The sequence below is a fragment of the Amia ocellicauda genome, chromosome 5 (genome assembly GCF_036373705.1).
Source record: "Amia ocellicauda isolate fAmiCal2 chromosome 5, fAmiCal2.hap1, whole genome shotgun sequence".
Classification (NCBI taxonomy): domain Eukaryota; kingdom Metazoa; phylum Chordata; class Actinopteri; order Amiiformes; family Amiidae; genus Amia; species Amia ocellicauda.
Genome location: NC_089854.1, coordinates 43,437,192 through 43,459,753, shown reverse-complemented (window position 1 = coordinate 43,459,753; position 22,562 = coordinate 43,437,192). Strand labels below are relative to the sequence as shown.

The window sequence follows — 22,562 nt, the reverse complement described above, 5'->3', positions numbered from 1 at the left end:
TACAGTAACATTACAATTCTTTAAAGTCAGAGTTTAGAAACAAATAGTTTTACAGGACTTTGATGTGGGACAGTGACCTGTCTAAATGCCAAATATATTATTTGTATTACTGTTGCAGCAAGATTATGTAACTCAAATGTGCATTTCAGCTTCTTGTTGTATTGTTCTGGGTAGGCCAGGCTCAGTTTAGTGTGTGTGGAGTTGGTTTTAGAATAAACAGAAACCTCTTTTAAGGACATATAGAGGTCAAATCACCACAAAGAATGTTTTGGGGTTTGGGGCACCTCACTGACTTCATGGGGTTACCCGGAAACAAGAGGGAGAAACCTGCTATATGATGGCATGTTCTTTAGGAAAACTTCAGACGAGGATTCCCCACTGGCCATCTCCGAAACGTTTCGTTATATCCTAATAAACTGTGTGGTATTATTCTACTTAAATCGGGCACTTTCCTACCTATTTATTGAGGGAGACATTTTCTCCCCATCAACCCTGTAAGTGAAAGTTAGAGAAGGGCTAGTATCACAGACCCATATTAGCACTAGTCATGGACAACCCAACTGTATTCTAGGTATAGTAGTCCAAGACTAGTGCTTATTGAGGTCTGTGAAACCAGCCATAAATGACATTGCACCAAACACTGCCACCTCCCTTTTTAATAATGGCAAAAATATACAAATATTTTCTATTTCTTTCCAGTAGCCCACAAAGCCCTTTCGCTCAAGGCTGCATTACAGAACATCATTTGTGTGAGCTTTTATGCATAAAAAACTTCCTCCATGATAGTAACATTTTAAACATCTAAATTTGTTTTAATAAGAAAAACATGACAGTTGCTCTATTAATCAGTCAGTGTCGGATATTTATTGCTGTGGTTTCATGAAGAAAAAAACAGTACTGAATTCTGCTACAATTCCAAGAAACTGACTATTTTTTAACATGTGCATTACAACCTTGCTCAAAAGGAGTATAGATCCTTGAAGCATGCTCTTCAGCTGGTAATTTATTTATCAAGAACAGGTTGTGTAGGCAGAACAACAACCTTGAAAATGCACTCCCTTATATGAAAATATCAGTGACAAGGGCCACCTGTTGGACACTATTACCCATTTCTACAAGATTTCCATTGCTTTAGATCAGTGGTTATTAATCCTGGTCCTGGCAGAACACCTACCCTGCTGGTTTGTGTTCCAACAGAGCTCTCAATTACTTAATTGAAGTAATTTGATTACATTTGAATCTTTAAATTGTATAAATGATAAAACGTTGGTTCCTTAAGATAATTTCCTTATACAATTTTATACTTAACTTAAACCCCCTACTGTTAAAAATAATTAAAATGCTCTGATTTAGGAAATTAGTTCAATTAAGGGTTCAATTAAGTAATTGACAGCTCAGCTGAAACACAAACCAGGAGTGTAGGTGGTACTCCAGGACCAGGATAGAGAAACACTGCTTTAGATCAAAGCCCTACAACTTTCAGTTATAGATCAATCTAGCTTTTGCATAACCTTCATTATCCAATAGTATTTTACGGCTTTGCTCAACCAGATGTTTGTTGTAAAAAACACAATTCAATTAAAATCTTCCTCCATTGCTTTGTTGAAGCACCACTCTTTACTTTTTGTCTGCGCATCAATAAAAAGGGAGAATCTCTGCAGAAGATAGTCTTCATTACCAAACTTAAGGAAGGGAGAAAAGAACAGCCCCAGAGAGGAATACAACCACTGGGTTCCTCAGAATAGATATGAATTGTGATCTATGGCAGGGCCAACCAGACAAACATTTGAATTAGGTTGATATGGTTCACTTCAGTCCATGACTAAACTAAACTAAACAAAACTAATTCCACCTGCCAGCTGGGTTACAAATGTATAGCAGAAAATACAGCTAGTACACATTTTAGGAAGAACAACAAGAGTTATCTGTTAAATTATTCAGGATGGCTAAAGGCATCAGACACATTAGTGCATTAGTGAGGTAAAAGACGGGGGAAGTTTAGAGCTCTAGAGAGGTAGACAGGGGAACAGGTTTAGCCTCTGCTTTAATACGGAGCTTTTACTGCAGCTTGCTTCAACTGCAAGGGTCTCAGGTATGAAGACACTCACATTTAATTAGGCCGTTAAATGGCCAGCTGGACTTAAGATCCTTTTCTTGTACAGTTTTTATGTTAGAGATGCTAAAATAAGGCACATAATTGCTGTAGTTTGAAATCTGTCGCACCTTGTATAATCATAGCAATAAAACAAAACTGTTGTTCCGAGTCACTGTCTTCCCCACGAGTCCTCGCTCTTCTCCATATATTAAGGGGAGACGGCATCTGTATAAAAAGGGCAGGTTGGCTCTGAAGGGACAGGACCCTCTCTCCATTTGCATATTTCTGCCCCTCCCCCCAGGACTGGGGCCAAGGGGCTCTTTGGAAAGCAGCTCTCCAGCATCAGGAGGCTTGTGTGCTTCACTGTCTGTCTGTCTGTCTGTGGCAGCTCTCCTTGCCAGGTGAAGAGAGCCACAAGAACAAAAAATAAGAAAGAAAACAAGCAGCCTTCAGAAGTTTGTTCTCAATCGCTTGTTTTCCTCCTTCAGTTTCTCGATTTCCGCCACCAGCGAGTCAGTCACGGAGTACTTCTCGATCAGGGAGTGGATTTCATTCTGCAGGTGAAAGTCAAAACGTGCAGAAATGGCTTGAAGAAGAACAGCAACAGTATTTTGGTTGTGATTAACTTTGGAAGCCCAGTAACAAAAGGTGTCCATATCATTAATATATATTTATAGAAAACAAATATTCATATTGAACTGGAATAGCATTTCATCGTTCACCAGCAGTTAATGGCAGAAGTAGTAACTGTATATTCAATCCCATAGATGAGCTTCATCTTATTTCTATAACCACACTGAAGAGAATCAAATCAACAGTTACAGATTTTACACCTGTTAAAGCCAAATGAATATTCCCTGCAGTTTTATAATTTGTATGTTTACCATAGGCATCAGGCACACTTACCAGCTGTATATAGAACTGCCTGATCATCTCCACTTGCAGATTGACAATATCCCTGTGGCATGCCTCTCTATGGAGAATGAGAGAGAGGCAGTGAGCATGATTTTAAATTAAACTGTGTCAATGTTTATAGCCCACAGTGCATATAAGTATCGCCCATATTACACTATCAAGCATTTGTAATGAAAATAAAATAAAACAGCACCTCCGTTTCTTGAAACAATATAACTGCATTGTGTCAAGAAATGTAATACGATTTTTGGGACCGATTGTTAAGAACAGGGCAGGAGCATTTTCCCCAATAGAAAACAAGCTCATTGCCACACATTTGCTTTAGTTGGCTGGGTATGTCAGCAAAGTGCAGAGCGGCCTGTGCTGGCAGGGAAGCGCAGTGCATTCACCTGAAGTCCTCCAGCGTCTCCTGGATCATGTTCCTGATGAAGTGGATCTGAATGGCTGTGAGTGGCGCCCCGCCGGCCTCTCCACCGATGGACTCCACGATCCTCTCCGACAGCGAGGACGCCACTCCGGCGGTGACGGCAGCGGACACCTCCGGGCCTGAGGGGGCGACATGTCAAACTCAGCATGGAGACCAGCACACATAATCAATTCCCATCGTTTTCATTTTATTAAAAAGAGTGCCAATCTTTTAAAATTATTCTACATTTCCTTCAGAGTAATGCTCATTACAGCTAGTTTTTAGAAATGCATCATTCCCAAATTGCATTGTCATTATCGGACTCACTGGTGGCAGGAGAGGGGGCTCCATTCAGGGGGCTGTTGTAAAGCAGCTCACTCTGCACATCCTTCCCCCTCTTCTGAATGGCCTCAGGTGTGTGGGGCTGAGCCAGCGGCGTGGGGGTGTGCTGGGAGCACTGATCAAGCCTAGAGCTGCTGGTCATTTCCACCTGTGATTCAAACCAACAGGGGAGTAAGACAGATCACCGACTAACCAGGTGAAGTATGATCGGGACTAGGGCTTCAACAGAATAGCCGTCATGTGTCCATCTCAACATCTCTTACTGGTTTCGTCTCCTGCAGTCCAAGCTGAGCTCTGCTGGCTTTGGGCTCCTCTGCCTGGGACTTCCCCTCCTGCCTGACCGGGTCCGGGGAGTCATCAAAAACCTGCAGGGGGCTGTAGCCCTGCCCCCCTGGGGTCCCCAGGGGAGTCCTACGGGCAGGAAGAGTGCTGGAGAACTGCGACAAGAAGTCCATCACTGAGAGAAAGACAACCGCAGAGGACAGGGGTCAGGCACCATAAAGGCACAATCGTTTAAAAGACTAATGTGAAGCAGAATGGTTTTTAAAGTTACTTACATTTCAGGGAAACATGGTTTTACAGATTGAAAATGCATACATACCATCACCTTTTTTGAGGTCTCCAGTTGCTTTCAGTGCCTTGTAATCTGAACAAAAACACACAAAGTCACAGGTGTCATTGAAGAAACCTGCAGTGGAACCCCCCCCCCCCTCACCAGGAACTGCTGAGAATTTAGAAACTTCCACTTCTGTAAGATCATTATTCCAGATCAGTTATCAAATGGTAAAGTATATATGCTAACATTTCAATTAATTAATTAATTACATTAGTCAGTTGTCTACTATGCACCACTAGAGGGCAGTGATGTTGTACCTTTAAACAGCCCTTATAACACATTAGTACAGGGGTTGCCTGTACTCACACTGCACAGCAATTATATATTTATATTGAATTTATATAATTGGATCAGTACTAGAAAACTAAGGAATAATAATCTAGGAAGGGAAACATTACTTAAACTGGCACACATGCACTGTTTTTACATGCAGAGCTGTGTTTAGGACAGGAGGAGCTCATTTCAGACTCGGCCTGTGACTCACCGTCTCTCACGGGCGAGAAGACATCCAGGCTGTTTCGGCCCACGTTGTTGAATCGGGAGAGGCTCGGGAGCCTCTCGGAGCTCTTGGGGACCTCAGTCTCTTTAGATGGGAAAACATCCAAGCTGCTGCTGCTCGGGATTCCTGTGGGAATAAACCAGTGAGTCTCCAGTGACTCTTACATTGGGTAATATGGATGAGCAATGCATTTGGGAAGTTTCTGGGAAAAGACCCGATTGCTGCCTTGTGTCGGTCAGGCCCTGCTGTCAATGGACATTAGTTAGCCAACCAAAGAGCATTTTATCCCCCCCAAAGAATACACAGAGGACAGGAATTCCTTCTTAAGTAGTGGGAAACATTTTTGTCTCTTGGTTGTTGGTTTGAATACAGACATTAGACACAGGAACTTTTAAAGTCTATAACTCATCTCCTTTGTTATGCAAAAACTAAACTGACATCATAATAAATGTTAATAGAAAAACAAAAATCATGGCACTGAGATGATTGCCGAGGTCTCCTGCAGCTTCTGACCTGTGCTGTCAGCCCGGCCATCTCCTTGGTGCCCTGGGGGAGGCTCGGGGGCTGGCTGGGGAGAGGGGCGGGGCACCAGCGTTTGGAGCCCCTCCTGGGGAGTGGGGATGCTGTGTCCACTGGTCCTTGATGACGACCTCTTGCTGCCATTAGAGGCCTGAGCATTGGAGGACTTGCTGTAAAGAGCTTTGCTGCTGGACTGAAACAAAACCCCAGCGAAATAATGTATACCAGAACATATCATCAGTTTTCAAAAAGACTTGCAAACATGCAACAGCAGCAAGCAGAGTAAATTCCGGGCAAGTCTAAATACTGAAACAACTGGAAACATCCTTAAATGTAAAACAAACACATTTGCCCCGCTCTCCCTGCCCTGGGCCTACCTTGGGGTGCGAGTGAGAGTGCTGGAAGCGGAGGCAGTGCACGGAGGTCTTGTGGGCAGCCACAGTCTTCGTGGGGGAGGTGAGCATGCGCAGGTCATACAGGTACACCTTCCCCTGGGAGGAGCCCACGGCTAGCACCGCACCGTCCGACATGAAGTCTATGGCTGTGAGGGGGGACTCCGCACGGATGCTGTGAAGGACACTGCAGGGACACAACACAAAGGGTGGCTGTCACTATACAGTCTGCTGGAAGGGCAACGTGAATGAGGGTTTCATACCACGGGCAAAGTAAGTTGCTTTGGGTTAGAAGCCTATTTGTGCTTTAGTACAATCTGTTCAACCATAAGAAATTATTAGACTTCTGTTTATGCCATTCAGCACAAAAGACAAAATTAATATTTGCCAGCAATGAGCTATCAGTACAGAAAAAGAACAAGGCCAAACTCCTGCTGTAACCCGGGGAGCCCCTTACATCTTGCTGGAGGTGTCATAGCAGATGATCTTCTTGTCCAGCCCCACGGTGACAAAGAGCAACTCGTTGGCGGGGGAGAAGGCCAGGCCAGATGCAGGCGCTCTGTGTGTGCCCTCAAACGTGTGCAGGTCCTTCTGAGTGTTGGCATCCCACAGGACCACGGCGCCGCTGGCCGACACGCTGCCCAGCACAGACTTCTTATAGTAGGAGTACCGCAGGTCATGGATAGGCTGTGTGGGGAGAAAAAACAGCTGTTAAGGCATGTGGTATCCCAGCCTTGTCTTTGTTGTAAATTGGGAAGGGGAGAAATTAAGCCTAAGGAAAAAGAAAAAAAATCTACACAGCATGAAGTCTGTAACCCTACATCTTGACAGCACTTAGCTTTCACCGTCCAGGATGTAGGAAGTCTCTTACTGTACTTGTGTAAATTGTAAATTGGAATTTGTAAAATGTATTCTTTTGAATTGCTATGTTTTAGCTAAGTTGAATTTGTAATGATTGATGCCTTGTACTTCTCTGTATTTTTGCACTTTGTTTGCACTTATGTTGTAAGTCGCCCTGGATAAGGGCGTTTGCCAAGAAATAAAAATAATAATAATAATAATAAATGGCTGACAGGGAAGAGGCTGATAATTACATGGAGTTATTTTTTAATTTTATAATCAAGACCTTACATTAAGTAAATATTAATAACACAAAACATATGCGGGGCTGAGCTGTGTCTCTGGACTAAAGCATTTTAATAAGCAAGCCCCAAAATGTATGTACTTTCAATGCCCTGAATTGAACTTGACCCATGATGGTACAAAACTTATTATTATTTTTTTTTTTTAAGCATAAACATATGCATTTCCCAACACACATACAGAACAAAACCACGGACACCAAATAAGCACGATGGGTTGAATGGCCTCCTCGTTTGTAAACTTTTTTTATGTTCTTAAAGTAATTATCTATGAGCTACAAAAATAAAGAAAAGCAAAAATGGTAATAGTTTCTTTCAAGGTCAGCAGCAGTCCAGACCTGGTTGGGCCCGTGTCCGAATGGACTGCTCGAGAGGTTGGTGGTGATGCTGTGCAGTATGATCTCGCCGCTTGTTGAACCTGAGGCGATGTAGCTGTCACTGCCATTGAAAGACACGCACGTCACCTCCTCTTTGTGGTCCTGGAAAGAAGGGGAAAAAAACAAACAGAAAAAACATTACTAACGAACAATAACAGGAAGGATTATAAAAATAAAGAGACATAGGTTGTAAATAGAAAAACAATTGTAGAGCTGCTGTAAGTGGGTGCAACACATATTTGATATTACCCCTTTGAAATGTGTGCATTGACACTAAGAGATCATCCTGAGATGATTATACAAAGATCAAAGCACTAAGAGTTCTGTGTGTTGAGCGATGAAGGCCATCTGTGACTGGAACTGAAAGGCAGGCTACTCTGGAGGGGCACTGTACCTTGAGGGAGCGATGCAGCTTCTTGGTCTTCAGGTCCCAGATGTTGACAGTGCAGTCCAGGCCTCCACTCACCATGAACTGGGACGTGGAGTTTAGACTGACACGTGTCTGCTTTTTCTGAAAGTAAGAGTGGCAAGGAGGAGAATTTAACTGCGACCAGAGAATTGAGCTCCTCGTTTTTCTTTTTTTTTTTGGTCACCTTGACGATAAACGGTCACCTTTTGGACAAAGTGTAAACTGTGTAAAAGCTAGAAATTTACCTTATGTTATTTTATTTGTAACTGTACTTTCTCTGATGACAATTGTTTGCTCTTTAACCCTGTTCCATCACGAAGCATTAAGAGACAATGTTATAGAAGTGTGTAGGAAGTAAAGAACTGTGTGGTGTGCGATGCTCACCCCCTCAGCAAGCTCCAGGACGGGTACAGGAGATGACTTGCAGCTGGACACCACCAGCTTGTCCCCACTGGTACTGGAGCTGACCAGGTAATGATCTGAGCAGGGAGTCAAGGCCACTGAACAAACATGCTTCTGTCTCATGCAGACTCACTCCTACATTGTTAAATAAGCAACACAATACTGTATATTGCTAAAACAAAATAGATTAACTAATAATGAGTGAAGAGTATGCTCTAATTGTAGAGAACACTTCTGTAATTAGGTTTCAAGAATATGGTATTTGAGTCTAGCACCCCCAAAAAGAGTATACAAAGAAACAAATCACTGTGAATTTGTTGTTTTCTTCTGCTCTTCATGTTGCAGGGTAGGGGAAGTGGAGGGAAGTGCGTGAAGGATATTGTTGCTACTCCAACACACCCGGGACACAGGGTGAGTGACGCTGTGTGGGTTGAACTGCTCCAAAACCGTCATGGAGGACGTGTTCCAGATCTTCACGTCATCTCCACTTGACACCAGCCGAGGGACCTCGTCCATGGCGGAGCCTGTGAATTCACAAGCAGACCCCCAGTCAACCAGCATGGCAGTTGAGCAAGGAGAGAGGGAGCTTGAGCCCACTAGTCTCCAGTTCCAAACGTTTTGCACAACCCACTATAGAAGCAGGTGGATTATCGCAGTGATGAAGAAATTGAGTTTATTTGGTCTTAACCCACTCGGTTGAGAGAACGTCTGCCCGGCCATGAGGAAGAAGCTATCAGAACCCCCGCCAAGGTGGAGGGATAGAAGTAGCTGCTGCAAAGATGGAGAATGGGGAGGCGGGGGGGTGTTGTTCTTAATGTTTTAGGCAAGAGATTGGCAGTTGTCTTCTGCACAAACGTTAGTTTACAACTTTGTTAAGTTTTGAAGAACAAAAGATGATGCATTTTTAAAAACAGTAATAAAAAATATGACGAGTATACCACAAAAATGTCATCCAAATATTGTTTTAGAGATTTTTATGTTTCAACTTTTTTTTCTCTTTAATGTCAGAAAGAATTACCCTATGACCAATATTTCAAGTATTGTATTGCACAGGATCAATTCTGACTCAAACGTTCTCACTCTGGGTCAATCCACAGAATTATTATGATTGGCCACAATACAAATCCCAGTCTCTATAGAAAACGTGCCAAGGCATAGCTCCTTACCGAGTCCTCTACTCAATTGACTTGTTGAAACACAGAGCTTACCGAGCTTTCAGTTGTCAATATGAGAGCCTTGGCTGAAATTCAAAAAGCATTTGGTTTGCCAATAAAAATGAAAAATTATGGTTTGTAATAAAATACAGAGATCAACCACAGGTTTCATAAAACTGTCTGTGCATGGAGGCTATAGAGAATTTCTACTTTTCTCGGTTAGTTAGCGTCTTCCATCTAGTGAGGCAGCAGCCAAGTACAATTCAATTTCCAAGTACTTTCTCTGATATGGTACCTAAGCTGAACCTGAGGTAATGGTTTCCAGATTGTGATGAATTCAGTTCAAATCATCCCCAAAAGCCTTCTTACACCTAACAAGGCCGTATAAGAGTCCTTTCATTCCCAGAATCAGTATGACAGAGCCGGTCTGGAATGTTTCAACAGCGTGGTATAAAATTATACATGGAAGGAAGGAGGAAGAGAATGACTGTCTGCAAGAGTCTAAAACTTCAAAAGAAAGATTTAACCCTTGCTGTTTTAATGTCAGCTTTTCTCAGGCCACCTCCCCACCCCAACGAATAAAATAAATAGAAACACAACCCAAGTGTCAAAATCACCTGCTGTGCTGATGACCATGTCAGTTTTGAAATACAATTCCTAAGTGAAGTCCCCTGGTTCTTCAGGCTACTGTTAGTTTGAGATTGAGAATATTCCCTGGCTAGTGGATAACCCTGGCACAGCAATGCGAATGATAAGGGTGCAGCTGTCTGCTGCAATCACCATAGCTGCCCAGAACTGTGCACGGTACAGCCCAGGGCTCTCATTCATAATGGCAGACCAGTTAACAAGAGGAAGGGGGTAAACAAATCTGAATCATAACAGTAATGAAGCAAACAGAATCCCTGGATATCTAGCAGATCTCTGTAAAAACAAAGTCATTCATTCTAAATCATTCTAATTCAGGCCTCTGATATTTTGAGGACAGTTTGATCATGCTATTTCAAACCCTGATAGAATAATGTCCTGAAATGCCCAATATAATATATGGTAAATCGTATATGGTATATGGTATGAATAATCCAGAAGTGGCTCTCACCACTACTGATACAGTATCTTCCCATGGCATGGTGGCAGTGATCTATGCAGAAGCAGAATAATAATAAGAAGGTGTGAGATGTGGTTGATTGTCAATCCACAATTGCATTAAAGTTTTGTCTTTGAGGGAACACATACTAGTCCCTTAATTGTGATAAAAAATACCTTAATATCAGAAATATACACTTGCATTATTAGATTTGTATTAGACATAGTCAACGTTATAGTGTAAGCTTGTCTCTGCATTGTTCTTGTATCCTGTATCTCCAGGACGGAGAAATAGGTCAGGCTGGTACAAAAGCTTGAATGCACTGCATTGAGCTAGACTGGACATCTTTTCATTGCCGATGCCATTAGTGATGAAGAACAGAAGAGAAGGAAAAGATAAGTGCCAGTGCATCCGCGTAAGCTTTCCTGTATAATTCATTATATGTATACATACACACACACACACACACACACACTGTATAAATATACATATACCTGTATGATTGAACTGTATAAAAAAGTAACTATAGTTAAAAAACATACGGCGAGTTTACACGTGTAGCTTCAAACAGTGTTATTGTAACCAAACTAGTCTGTCACACCGTCACTCAAGACAACGAAGACTGACTGCGTTTGACACGACCAACTCACATTACACAGCGCACAAACTTTACAGATTAAACCTGCCGCTTAATTGAGTACAGAGAACCTAATGAAAAAGTAACAAACATCGCACTGGGCTGACTTGGTCATACCTAGACAGCCGTGTTAATTAACCAGTGCTGGGGACTGTGTCACATCATGCCCTGGGGTTTGGGGGACAACTTTAAATAGAACATTGCAACTTTCTGTTCAACTATTTACTTAATTAACGAACTCACCTGCGCTTTTCTTGCATTCGTTTGCCTTTCATTAACTACGCTGCAGTCGTTTACTGGCTGTCCCGCTTAGTTGTAATGGCAAAGCATGATCTCCAAATTAGCGGAGTGTTTTCGCACGACTCCTACTGTTACCTTGACCGGTTTTGCTGGTCTGTCTGTCGTTGTATCGCACTCCGATGCAGGTCCCTTCCTCACAGCCCTCTTCGTGGCGCTTTATATGATGCGCTGTTGCTCCGCAATCCCCGTCTCCGTCGCGGCTCCTCTCTCCACTTCAGAACTGGACTGAAGTTTCCGGCCTCCCGCAGGAATTTCCGCGCCTGTAGGCTCCACAGCAACCGCCGCTACGGTAACGCGGCAGGACCAAAACACACCAGCCGGCTCGCTTTCACAGTCACGTGGTTCAACTTGACGCCGTCTACTCGCAGTTCTTCAGTTCCTAAACTAAGTGATGGGGACCCACCGCACCCCACCCCTACAGGAATCAGTTCACAAAATATTACTTCTGGGGACGCGTGAAGCTCTTCATCTTCATCACTATCAATATCATAACTATTTGCCATTTGGCTCTATATTGTAACGTTTTGTTTCTCTGTACAGTATAACTCGGTGAGATTTGCATTCCATTTATTGTTGTTTGTTAGTGTAACCTTTGTCTTACTTTGTCTTAGTAAATGTGGACATCAGACATGTATTATCAATTATTTGTACATTTGTTCATCTATGAATTAATCAATTAATTATTTTTAAGGCTTTATGAGGAATAGTTACAACTCTGGTTGGTCTGGCTTTTGAAAAGGGGATTAAAGATGGAGAAACAAGCCTTTAGGACATTCAATGCTCTACAGCACTGAACTGTACTTAACTGTATTATATCATTTCGTACTTTATTAATCTGTTCATTCACTCATTCATTCATTCAGATATTTTAATTGATAAAGATTGACACTGAGCCATGCAGATTATGTTTTTTCAGGGGAAGATGGCAATTTAATACAAATAAATTACAGGGTGTTCTTTTGTGCTGTGGCATAGAGCTGGTAAATAACACTACTCTGTGAGTCACGTATAAAGCAGAATTAGAGATTGTATAATATGCCAGTAAAAGGTCTTTACAACTCTACAATATTTCAAGCTTCTTTCATCCAGCAGTGAGCAGGGAAATAAAGAGCAATCTGGGGGATTCAGAGGAATTAGCTCTACCATTTGTTTTGGACTCCATTCTTTCAAATCATGAGCAACCAAACCACTTCTGATACCCAAATAAAAGATACAGGGACAAGAAAATTGAAAATAGTTAAAATTTAATAGCAAAAAAGCCTTAAAAATAAGATTCCTTTATCTTCATCTGATGCACTGGAGACACCAAAATCACAGAGATAAGCAGTTCAGAAAAGTGCAGTATTTATAAAAAGTTTCATTATTTTTATAAATCTCGATCCTTTAGACCTAATCATGTTGATCCTATACATAGTAGCATAGGTGTACGTTTACACCCCGACAACCCTGCTGCCATGCCCCCCAATTCTGAAACGAAAACTATGCCCCTGTACAGTAGTAACTACTCACTTTCAATGGATTAAACAAAAGTCAAACACACACAGAGCAAATACCACTTAACTAATGAAGCGTTTGGTTCACAGAATCAAGTTTTGGGAGGAATAGGTGTCAGGCTGTGACCTATGAAACCTTGGCATCTTAGTTATGACTTTTTGGTCTGTAACATCCCCCAGTGTGTCTGCAGATTTTGCCGGTCCCTCTCCAGCGCCTGGCCATTCTCCAGCAGGGCGGCTCCCAGGGGCCCCAGTGGAGGGCACGGGTCTCCCAACAGAGAGGTAACAGCAGCCCTGATATTGTCAGCCTCAGAGCCCTGCTGGAGAACACAGTAAAGCATTTACAACAAGAGTCAGAGTTGGTGAGAGCACAGCAAGGGTCTTAGAACCAGGGTTACAGTCCTGGACAACCCAGGAAGGCACTTAAAACTAGAATTAGTGTCCTAGAGCAGAGGTCCCCAAACTGTCCGCGTGTGGTCCGCGACCCACAAGAGGTCTAATTCAGGCTTCTAATATTTAAAAAAAGTTTTCTTTAAAAATGTGGTCTGGCACTCCGGCGAAAATACCGTCAGTCCCCACCCAAACAACCCCCCGCTCCGTCACGTTTTTACTGTCAGCAGAACCCCCCAGCTCTCGTAAGTTTTTACCATCAGCATCCCCCCGCTCTGGAATGGTTTCACCGTCAGCACCCCCCGCTCTCGCACGTTTTTACCTTAACCCCACTCCCTCTCGTAAGTTTTTAACGTCAGGACCCCCCCCCCAGCTCTCGTAAGTGTTTTTATCCTCAGCACCCCACCCACCGCCATCCTTTGGTAGGTGGGGGTCCTCAGCCAAAATCTGGGCAGCAAAGGGGTCCCTGGGTCAAAAAAGTTTGGGAACCCCTGTCCTAGAGAACACAAGGCTATTAGGCCTTTCTTCCAAAAACAGCTCTGCTCTACCTGTACGAGGGCGAGTATCTGCCCTTGTGCCAATCCCTGCAGTAGGCTGACTAGCTGTGCCCAGGCTGCGGGGCCAATGCTGCAGTTCTCGCCCAGGACTGCCAGGACCAGGCCAGGACTGTACTCGTACGCCACAGGGAGCAGGAGGCCCAGCACAGCGTGGAGGAAACCGGCCGTGTCTCCTGAGGACTAAGGACAGAACACAAACAGAAACACTCTTATGAGACTCAAAGTACAGGACTACTGCAGTGGGAGAGAGATATTTCTGGAACTGGGACTCCCATAGATTCATATTTGCACTAACAAATACATTAAAAAAAGAGCACCACACTACTTTCTTTACTCTTTATTTTAAGGAAATTAGGTGTATTGCTATTGCCGATTTCTAGAAAAATGCCAATGAAAAGTTTCATAAGGTCCACAGACCGTGAACGTGGAGTCAGACTTCACTAAAACTTCACTACACTAAATCACCTGTAGACAACTCATTCTTTGTTGGGTGTTCATGGAACTGTTCACCAACAGTATTTCTACATTAAATATATATGTATATGTATATATGTATTTAAAAAAATCTGATATATGTCATGCCAATCTGAAAACACACAGGTATGTTAGCTGAAAACTGCAGGATAAAATCATCAATACTTTATTTCCCCCAAGTCTATTTATCTGGGTCCATCTTAGTTTCCGGCAAAGTGTTTCCACAGTAGAAATATGTCTGCACAGGCCCGCCTACCTTCAGACACACAGGGACGTGGAATTTAGATTTCCTGTCTTCTGGCTCTTTGCTGCACACCTGCACGAGCAGGAGTTTTCTGGCGGAAAACAAAAAATTGCATATAAATACATTAGCAACATTTGAATAAATAAAGGAAAGCTATCGTTGAATGACCATTAAAAACAAATATTGGGATGAAGCAGATATTTCAATTTTGTGCTCAGTGTCACAGTGCTATCAGACCTTAATTGAAAGCCTTAGCTAATTGCACAAAACACATGGCTAACTTAAGTATCAAATACAGCAGTCTCCCCTTAACTAATTGACTTCAGTGTGTTTCGCAGGTTACTACACAGTCTGAAGAACCTCACCCGTCATCTGTCAGCTCCACTGGCACCTCACCCTCTCCCACCAACACCAGCAGCACCCTGCAATCACAGGCCAGGGGGAGAGAGTGTAACAACGTCAAACACACACCCTTTCTGTCTCTTATACACACATATACAAACACACATTCACACCACCTAATACAGTGGCAAGGCTCCACTACAAAATAGTCAATCAAGCGTTTACAGGAAAGGATGCAAACAGGATTGTCCAGCTGTGAGTGGCAATGATGTTGAATTAAACATCACAGAGTTTCAGCATAACTTAATGATGACTCATTCGTCAAATCTCTTTTTGAATGCTTCCATAAATAAAATTACAATCTATACTTTTCCAGTGAAAGCATATACTGTTCATAAACATATCATTATTCTCAATCAATAAGGCAGACGCTGAATGCTGGCTATATAGGGTATCAGCCTCTGAAGCAGGTCTTAGTGGGTTCTCCTGTGCAGATCTTACACCTGTTGCGGAGGGGCAAATGAGACGAAGTACCTAGTGGAGAGGGATGTGAGTGCATGCTGGACAGTACAGGCAGCAGTGACCAGGACCTCAGGAACCACAGCCATCCCGTTCCTCACCTGTGGGGACAACACACACACACACACACACACACACACACGTGTACCAGAGGTCAGTCATAGTCAATAGTCACCCATACAGACACGCACACACCAGCATGAAGTTCAGCCTTACCTCCTTTTTCACAATTTTATCCAGGAGTGAGAACACATTTCCCAGGGAGTGTAGGATCCTCTCATCTTCGAGTGCTTTGGGGGAAAAGTCCCTGGGAAAACAGTGGGATTGACATATGAATCCTGTCTGATCATAGGTGACAACCAAGGACAGGACTGGTTTCCAGATGCTTTTGTCAAACAGCAAGTCCAACAGAGTCAAGTAACTCAAAAAAATAGTTGATTGTAGAACAAAACTAAGATCGATATGATACTGATAGGGTTATGTGACAGACCTGATGCCACAAGCTGCCTGTTCCTGAGTAAGAGGCGCTGCTGACACCCGCAGACAGCTCTTTGGCAGCGAGTCCTCCACGCCACCAGGGAGCGCCACTGCTGTCCTTGCTGGGGGAGCAATGCGTGGGGGGGGCTCCGGCCAGCTCTTCTCCTGGATTTCTTTTGAAACTGTTTCTATCTGCACTGCCCCTTCCACCACCTTCTCACCCTCTTCGGTCCTGTGGCACTTAGTCCTGGGCTCCAAGACAGGCTCCACAGCTGCGGTGAAGAAAGGAAGAGAGAGAATTATATGGATATACATGAAAACTTTTAACCCACAATAGAGTTGCTAATTGCAAAAGTTTTAATAATTATATTAATTTAAAAAAGCGCTGGTAGACGTGGGGTTATGGGTTTGCTTTTGTGGTTTTGAATACACAAAGCCTGCAGTTCATGAAATCAATGGGTGCTTTTATTACCCAGCCTACAGTGATGAAGAAGGCAGATGTGTGGAGAATGAAAGTCTTACATGAGTGTTTGAAACAGCCCCAGTACTGTTGCTGTGCAGCTCTCACATTCTGGATGGACTCTGCAGCGCTGGGAGAGAGATGGATTATGGGTTATGGGTGGAGTTGTAGAGAAATATAGATACACATAGAGAGAAAAGCTCCAATATCCACGTATCAATTCCAACTCATCATGCTGCTGTGATTGACAGGTTCACCCACCTTTCACAGGGGCCACACAGCCCAGGAAGCAGGGGGGCGGGGTCTCCAAGCAGAGTCTGTACTGTCTGGCACACTGATTGGGCGAGAGATTTCAGATTGTAACCGCCCTGTAAAAACACATTCAATTAACAAATAATTCAATTAAGTTTTTTTTTTTTTTAATAACACAGATAAGTTCTCAGCAATTTTCCTCTTATTTAAGCCTGGAATCAGACTGAAAGGTTACTCACCTCCAGAATGACACAGAGCTTCCCCCCTGCCAGAGACATCAGCAAGTGTGTGAGGTGGGCGAACACTTCTGGGGTGGCACACATGTGACCCTGTGGGCAGGCGGGTGAACAGGCAGACAGACCGATACATACAGAAATATTAGATACACACAAACAGTTTCAATGTCAAGTGCTCAGGGTGTGATTTTGTACTCCGTAAAACAGACATGAAAACAGAAAGGTGCTCAACTCAAGATTGACAGATTTGCTGAAAACCTGAGCTTCAGGCACAGACCCCTAAGCTGTAACACTTCCCAAAGCATGGAGTCAATCCAATTGTATCTTGTGGATAAAACGAGCAGGACTGCCCATATTGTACAGGAGACTCTTTGGCTCACCTCTGGGTCTCCGATAGCAGAGTCGAATCCTGCCGACACAAAGACTAGCTCCGGGCTGAACTGCGGAGACATAAGATAAGAGGGAGGAGTCGAAAGGAAGCAGAACATAAGTGCAAAAGACAAAAATAATTGATTGAAGCACAGAAAGTGAGAATGCAATGAGTACAGAGACCACAAAATAGACAAAGAAATACAAGAGACATGTCAGACAAACTTACCTCATAGGCAATCGGCAGGAGAACGTGGAAGAAGACGGAGAGGAAATCGCTATTCTCCATCCCCACCTGCAACCAACACAGCAGTCACACAAGTTCACTACCTAACATTCCTTTTGTCTCTGATACAGAGAAAGATTTTAACGATTCCCAGTAACTACATCTAAGCAGATCCGTCTCCTTTGATCAGAACTAGATTTTAAATGTTTTAACTAGACTTTAAACGGTATTAGTAATTGTATGAATGATTGTTTTACTACCCATTAACTGGAAACAGGTAAGTTGGTTTATTATTCTGCACAAGCCAGAGATATTTAATGTACAAAGACACTGGCCTTCCAAAACTTAAAGAAGTAAATGATCTAGCACTCAAATAAAGCTGATAAATGAGTCCTAAATTAAAACCGAGCAAGGGTGAGAAACATAGGTGTAGCAGGACTAGGGGCTGGGTAATGCAAAGGGATGGGGGTGTTTGCCTTGTTCCAGGGAAGATTGACGTTGAAGCCAGCCCCTTTGCCCTTTCCCACAGTGTCGTAGTCGGACTCCTGCAGGTTCGGCCAGAACTTTTGGTGCTCGTAGCGGTGCCAGGAGAAATACAGCACGCTGCAAAAAAGACTTTGCTTACACACACGCAGAGACAATGATCGGCCTGTGAACTGGACTGTGTGTGGATAGACTCTCTCTCTCACCTGGGGTCCTCTTCGAAGCAATACTGGATTCCCTGTCCGTGATGAACGTCCCAGTCCACGATCAGCACTCTGGAGGAGTACACAGGGGGTAGTACAGAGAGGGTAAATACATTGGAATGTATTACAGTGAGGGAAAAAAGTATTTGATCCCCTGCTGATTTTGTACGTTTGCCCACTGACAAAGAAATGATCAGTCTATAATTTTAATGGTAGGTGTATTTTAACAGTGAAAGACAGAATAACAACAAAACAATCCAGAAAAACACATTTCAAAAAAGTTATAAATTGATTTGCATGTTAATGAGAGAAATAAGTATTTGACCCCTTCGACTTAGTACTTGGTGGCAAAACCCTTGTTGGCAATCACAGAGGTCAGACGTTTCTTGTAGTTGGCCACCAGGTTTGCACACATCTCAGGAGGAATTTTATCCCACTCCTCTTTGCAGATCCTCTCCAAGTCATTAAGGTTTCGAGGCTGACGTTTGGCAACTCGAACCTTCAGCTCCCTCCACAGATTTTCTATGGGATTAAGGTCTGGAGACTGGCTAGGCCACTCCAGGACCTTAATGTGCTTCTTCTTGAGCCACTCCTTTGTTGCCTTGGCTGTGTGTTTTGGGTCATTGTCATGCTGGAATACTCATCCACGACCCATTTTCAATGCCCTGGCTGAGGGAAGGAGGTTCTCACCCAAGATTTGATGGCACATGGCCCCGTCCATCGTCCCTTTGATGCGGTGCAGTTGTCCTGTCCCCTTAGCAGAAAAACACCCCCAAAGCATAATGTTTCCACCTCCATGTTTGACGTTGGGGATGGTGTTCTTGGGGTCATTCCTCCTCTTCCAAACATGGCAAGTTGAGTTGATGCCAAAGAGCTCGATTTTGGTCTTATCTGACCACAACACTTTCACCCAGTTCTCTTCTGAATCATTCAGATGTTCATTGGCAAACTTCAGACGGGCCTGTACATGTGCTTTCTTGAGCAGAGGGACCTTGCGGGCGCTGCAGGATTTCAGTCCTTCACGGCGTAGTGTGTTACCAATTGTTTTCTTGGTGACTATGGTCCCAGCTGCCTTGAGATCATTAACAAGATCCTCCCGTGTAGTTCTGTGCTGATTCCTCACCGTTCTCATGATCATTGAAACTCCACAAGGTGAGATCTTGCATGGAGCCCCAGACCGAGGGAGACTGACAGTTATTTTGTGTTTCTTCCATTTGCGAATAATCGCACCAACTGTTGTCACCTTCTCACCAAGCTGCTTGGCAATGGTCTTGTAGCCCATTCCAGCCTTGTGTAGGTCTACAATCTTGTCCCTGACATCCTTGGACAGTTCTTTGGTCTTGGCCATGGTGGAGAGTTTGGAATCTGATTGATTGATTGCTTCTGTGGACAGGTGTCTTTTATACAGGTAACGAGCTGAGATTAGGAGCACTCCCTTTAAGAGAGTGCTCCTAATCTCAGCTCGTTACCTGTATAAAAGACACCTGGGAGCCAGAAATCTTGCTGATTGATAGGGGATCAAATACTTATTTCCCTCAATAACATGCAAATCAATGTATAACTTTTTTGAAATGCGTTTTTCTGGATTTTTGTTGTTGTTATTCTGTCTCTCACTGTTAAAATACACCTACCATTAAAATTATAGACTGATCATTTCTTTGTCAGTGGGCAAATGTACAAAATCAGCAGGGGATCAAATACTTTTTTCCCTCTCTGTAGCTCGTATTAGGTGTCTATGGGAGACACTACAGGAGGGCCAGGGAATGGTGGCTGTCCATACCTGTTCAGGTTGAAGTGTTTCTTGGCGTAGAGGGCGGCAATGGCCACGTTGTTGAAGACACAGAAACCGTTAGCAGCACTGCGCTGACTGTGGTGGCCTGGGGGTCTTGGGGGAGAGAGAGAGGAACATAGGTGCGATGAGAGAGGTCGAGAGTGAGTAAGTGAAAGGGTTGACACTGTCAAACGTGGAGCAAAATATGCCAATCCAAAAGAGTCTTTCAGTCCACGGACAGACACATGTGTCAAGGGTGTCTGCCAATGTAAGAGGCTGGGAAGTAGAGTGACCACAATGCCCAGAACCTACCTGACCAGAGCCATGCCATTCCTGACCTTCCCATTCATCACATTGTCCACCAGCTGTAGCGTCGCCCCCACTGCCATTTTGGCACAGTGATAAATGTTCTGGAAGGGAGTGAAACAACATGGACAGTGTCAGCTGGGCTGATTTTGAAGGAACAATGCTCATACACCTCACAATACCCTGTTTTCCTCAAAGGCTCACATACAATATGAGGCTATTTTCTCTATTTCATACCCTCTCTCTCTGTCTCTCCCACCCTTTCAAGACTAAGCACTCAGTAACAGCACCCATCTCTAAAGCGCTGCAATCTCACCGGGTGAAAGTACACATCTCCGTACTGCTTGGTGAATTCTATCAGCTCCTCCAGTGTCATCCCCGGAGTTTTCTTCACAGCTTCCAGATACTCCTCACTGCCGGTTCATGGAAAACAGGAGAGACTTTTTCAGATCATCTTCTGTACTGAACCAGATCCCCTACACTTTGACCTGAACACCTGATTCTGAACAATACTGGACTAAAAGCATGACAAAGGGATCTAGGACAATAAAGACACTATGATTCCCTGATTAAAACTTTGCTATATATTGTAAATGTGTAAAGCCAGACAGCACTCACTTTTTCTGACATGTTCTGTGCAGGACAAACTGTATTTAGTGAACACAGGGGGCAGGGTGTCAGGTCTGGTGAGCACTGACCTGTGAGCAAGTAGGATCTCCTTGTCTGTGGCCTGACGCACAGGTAGGGACACACACCTCTGTGCCAGGCCGTGCTCCTGCAGTGCTGCGTAAGACACAGTGAGACGCTCTGGCACCTCAATGTTGCACACAGGGCTGAGAACACACACACACAAAGAATAGATCAGCGTCAGCACATCCATTCCTCTCCATAAAATGCTGAAAGATAAGGGTTAAGGCAAGGCTGTGTATTTGTAACAACTGCAAACAAATAATCATTGTTAATTTGGGCTTGTATAATACACGCTGGGATGCCATTACAATTCTGCTGTTCATGCACTGTGACTTATTCTTCGTGCTCTGGAAAATGTCAAAATATATGCCTGGGGTTCTTTCTTTCATTAAACCTGGATGAACAGCTGGGACAAAACATGTCAAAACAAGGAAGCCCGATCTCATACTGAAATCTGCCACTGACAACAAGCCTTCTGTCCCAGCAGACATTGACAGGACTTGTGAAACTCACTCATCCCACAGAAGTTTGTAGCGGGTCATCTCTTCATCATAGATCAAAGCTGTTCCCGAAGATGCCATCTCTCACAGCTATAAGAACTGTTCATTACAAAAATATATACAGATATGATATACAGTAATTATAACCAACGTAATTGTATATTCTATCACAGAGCATAGTTAAAATCAGTCATCTTTTCTACTCTTACTGTTAATTTCTAGGTATGCACTCTGATACAAGTTCCTCTGCTAAGTACGAAATAGTCACATTGTTATATAAGGTAAATGTAAGTTAAATATAAGGCAACTACATTGGTGATTATAACATTGAACAATAAAGTACGAGATCAGTACATTAACTTGGTAATAACTATTTTAAATTAAAAACAAATATACTAGAGAAGCTTTATTGAACAACAGTTTTAATGTTATTAATTTGCTATTTTTCATAACAACAGCAGGTTACCGCTTCAGGTTAAAGTCCACTTATTTTCTGTAACTATTGGGCGCAGCCATGTTGCCGGTCACATGCTCACTTTGCGCGCGTCACATGATCAGTACAATAGCCTATCATTGTTGGTCTTTGGAATGTTTAAAGAATAGTTTGATTAATATTTTTTTTCATAATACTTTCATACAAAGTTTCCCCTTTTCGCTTTGGTAGAGGTGCCGATTGCCGTGGCTGTAAAAATACCGAAATCTGTTACTTATCAAAACTTATTCAACTGGGAAGAAGGAAGTCAAACTGCTATCCGAAGTTCTAAATCTTTTAAATCTAAAATATATAAATCATCTTGATGTAAAATACCTAACTTTATACTTTGTGTCGATTGTAGGCCAATTTCATAAGTTGCAGAATGTTTCTGAATGAATTTAAAATATATATTACACAGCACTGTCCCAACTGCATCGAGTGAAGCAGCACCTCAATGCCTTCAGTGGGAGGAGAAGAAGGCGGGTGTTTATTCTGCGCCCCAATCCGATTGACTGTAGTTAAAACTTTTTTCGAAATACCTGTATTCAATAAATAATTGAAATGATAATGCTGTTTAAATAATAGTTAAGAACCAGCTACGAACGTACCGATATGTGCAGTGTATTTCAATCTTGTTTTACACATACCACTACGTGTGTCCAAACATAAGGTCGCGTTCTTGGAACGCAGATTCCCGCAGGTCTGCGCAGATCTGCAGAATCCCACCGCTCCCATTGGTGGAGCCGCGCAGAACTGTGGAAATCTGCGCTACACGAACGCGACCTAGGTTGTATCTCAAAATCTGT

The 22,562-nt window shown here is 43.2% G+C and overlaps 2 protein-coding genes across 8 annotated transcripts; both read right to left on the bottom strand.

The window, feature by feature from the left end:
- Positions 1-837: 837 nt before the first annotated feature.
- On the bottom strand, positions 838-11,566 carry nedd1 (NEDD1 gamma-tubulin ring complex targeting factor). Of its 3 annotated transcripts, none has more exons than XM_066705345.1 (15): positions 11,365-11,566; positions 8,495-8,638; positions 8,097-8,191; positions 7,698-7,814; positions 7,265-7,405; positions 6,242-6,471; positions 5,770-5,971; positions 5,387-5,585; positions 4,859-4,999; positions 4,366-4,404; positions 4,022-4,215; positions 3,744-3,906; positions 3,400-3,556; positions 3,002-3,068; positions 838-2,649 (listed from the first exon to the last, which is right to left on the bottom strand). In XM_066705345.1, the coding sequence occupies exons 2-15, from the start codon at positions 8,628-8,630 to the stop codon at positions 2,545-2,547; spliced, it is 1,986 nt and encodes a 661-aa protein (XP_066561442.1). In that variant the 5' UTR covers positions 8,631-8,638; positions 11,365-11,566; the 3' UTR covers positions 838-2,544. The 3 variants fall into 3 exon arrangements, with proteins under 3 accessions (XP_066561442.1, XP_066561441.1, XP_066561439.1); XM_066705344.1 differs by having other exon boundaries at positions 4,360-4,404; positions 11,233-11,564; XM_066705342.1 differs by having other exon boundaries at positions 4,360-4,404; positions 11,365-11,564.
- A 950-nt stretch (positions 11,567-12,516) lies between these two features.
- hdac10 (histone deacetylase 10) lies at positions 12,517-22,460 on the bottom strand. 5 transcript variants are annotated; one of them, XM_066705339.1, is made up of 20 exons: positions 22,365-22,460; positions 21,295-21,380; positions 20,790-20,924; positions 20,408-20,504; positions 20,098-20,195; positions 19,795-19,899; positions 18,018-18,086; positions 17,805-17,931; positions 17,332-17,397; positions 17,114-17,173; positions 16,737-16,826; positions 16,507-16,613; positions 16,308-16,375; positions 15,799-16,057; positions 15,525-15,615; positions 15,325-15,409; positions 14,813-14,879; positions 14,460-14,538; positions 13,721-13,909; positions 12,517-13,102 (listed from the first exon to the last, which is right to left on the bottom strand). In XM_066705339.1, the coding sequence occupies exons 2-20, from the start codon at positions 21,360-21,362 to the stop codon at positions 12,932-12,934; spliced, it is 2,031 nt and encodes a 676-aa protein (XP_066561436.1). In that variant the 5' UTR covers positions 21,363-21,380; positions 22,365-22,460; the 3' UTR covers positions 12,517-12,931. The 5 variants fall into 5 exon arrangements, with proteins under 5 accessions (XP_066561436.1, XP_066561435.1, XP_066561438.1 ...); XM_066705338.1 differs by lacking the exon at positions 22,365-22,460 and adding an exon at positions 22,171-22,304; XM_066705341.1 differs by lacking the exon at positions 22,365-22,460 and adding an exon at positions 21,748-21,829 and having other exon boundaries at positions 14,813-14,869; positions 15,324-15,409.
- Between the last annotated feature and the right edge of the window lie 102 nt (positions 22,461-22,562).

What these genes read in the sequence shown, in the direction of transcription:
- nedd1 (XM_066705344.1), bottom strand. Translation starts at nt 8,630, where the DNA reads ATGGACGAGGTCCCTCGGCTGGTGTCAAGTGGAGATGACGTGAAGATC. An exon ending in AGCCCCCTCTCCTGCCACCA is followed by an intron (nt 3,557 to 3,743) that starts GTGAGTCCGATA and finishes TCGCCCCCTCAG; the next exon opens with GCCCGGAGGTGTCCGCTGCC. An exon ending in GAGACGCTGGAGGACTTCAG is followed by an intron (nt 3,069 to 3,399) that starts GTGAATGCACTG and finishes CATTCTCCATAG; the next exon opens with AGAGGCATGCCACAGGGATA.
- hdac10 (XM_066705339.1), bottom strand. Translation starts at nt 21,362, where the DNA reads ATGGCATCTTCGGGAACAGCTTTGATCTATGATGAAGAGATGACCCGC. An exon ending in GAGATCCTACTTGCTCACAG is followed by an intron (nt 20,505 to 20,789) that starts GTCAGTGCTCAC and finishes ATGAACCGGCAG; the next exon opens with TGAGGAGTATCTGGAAGCTG. An exon ending in GGGCTGTTTCAAACACTCAT is followed by an intron (nt 16,058 to 16,307) that starts GTAAGACTTTCA and finishes TCTTCACCGCAG; the next exon opens with CTGTGGAGCCTGTCTTGGAG.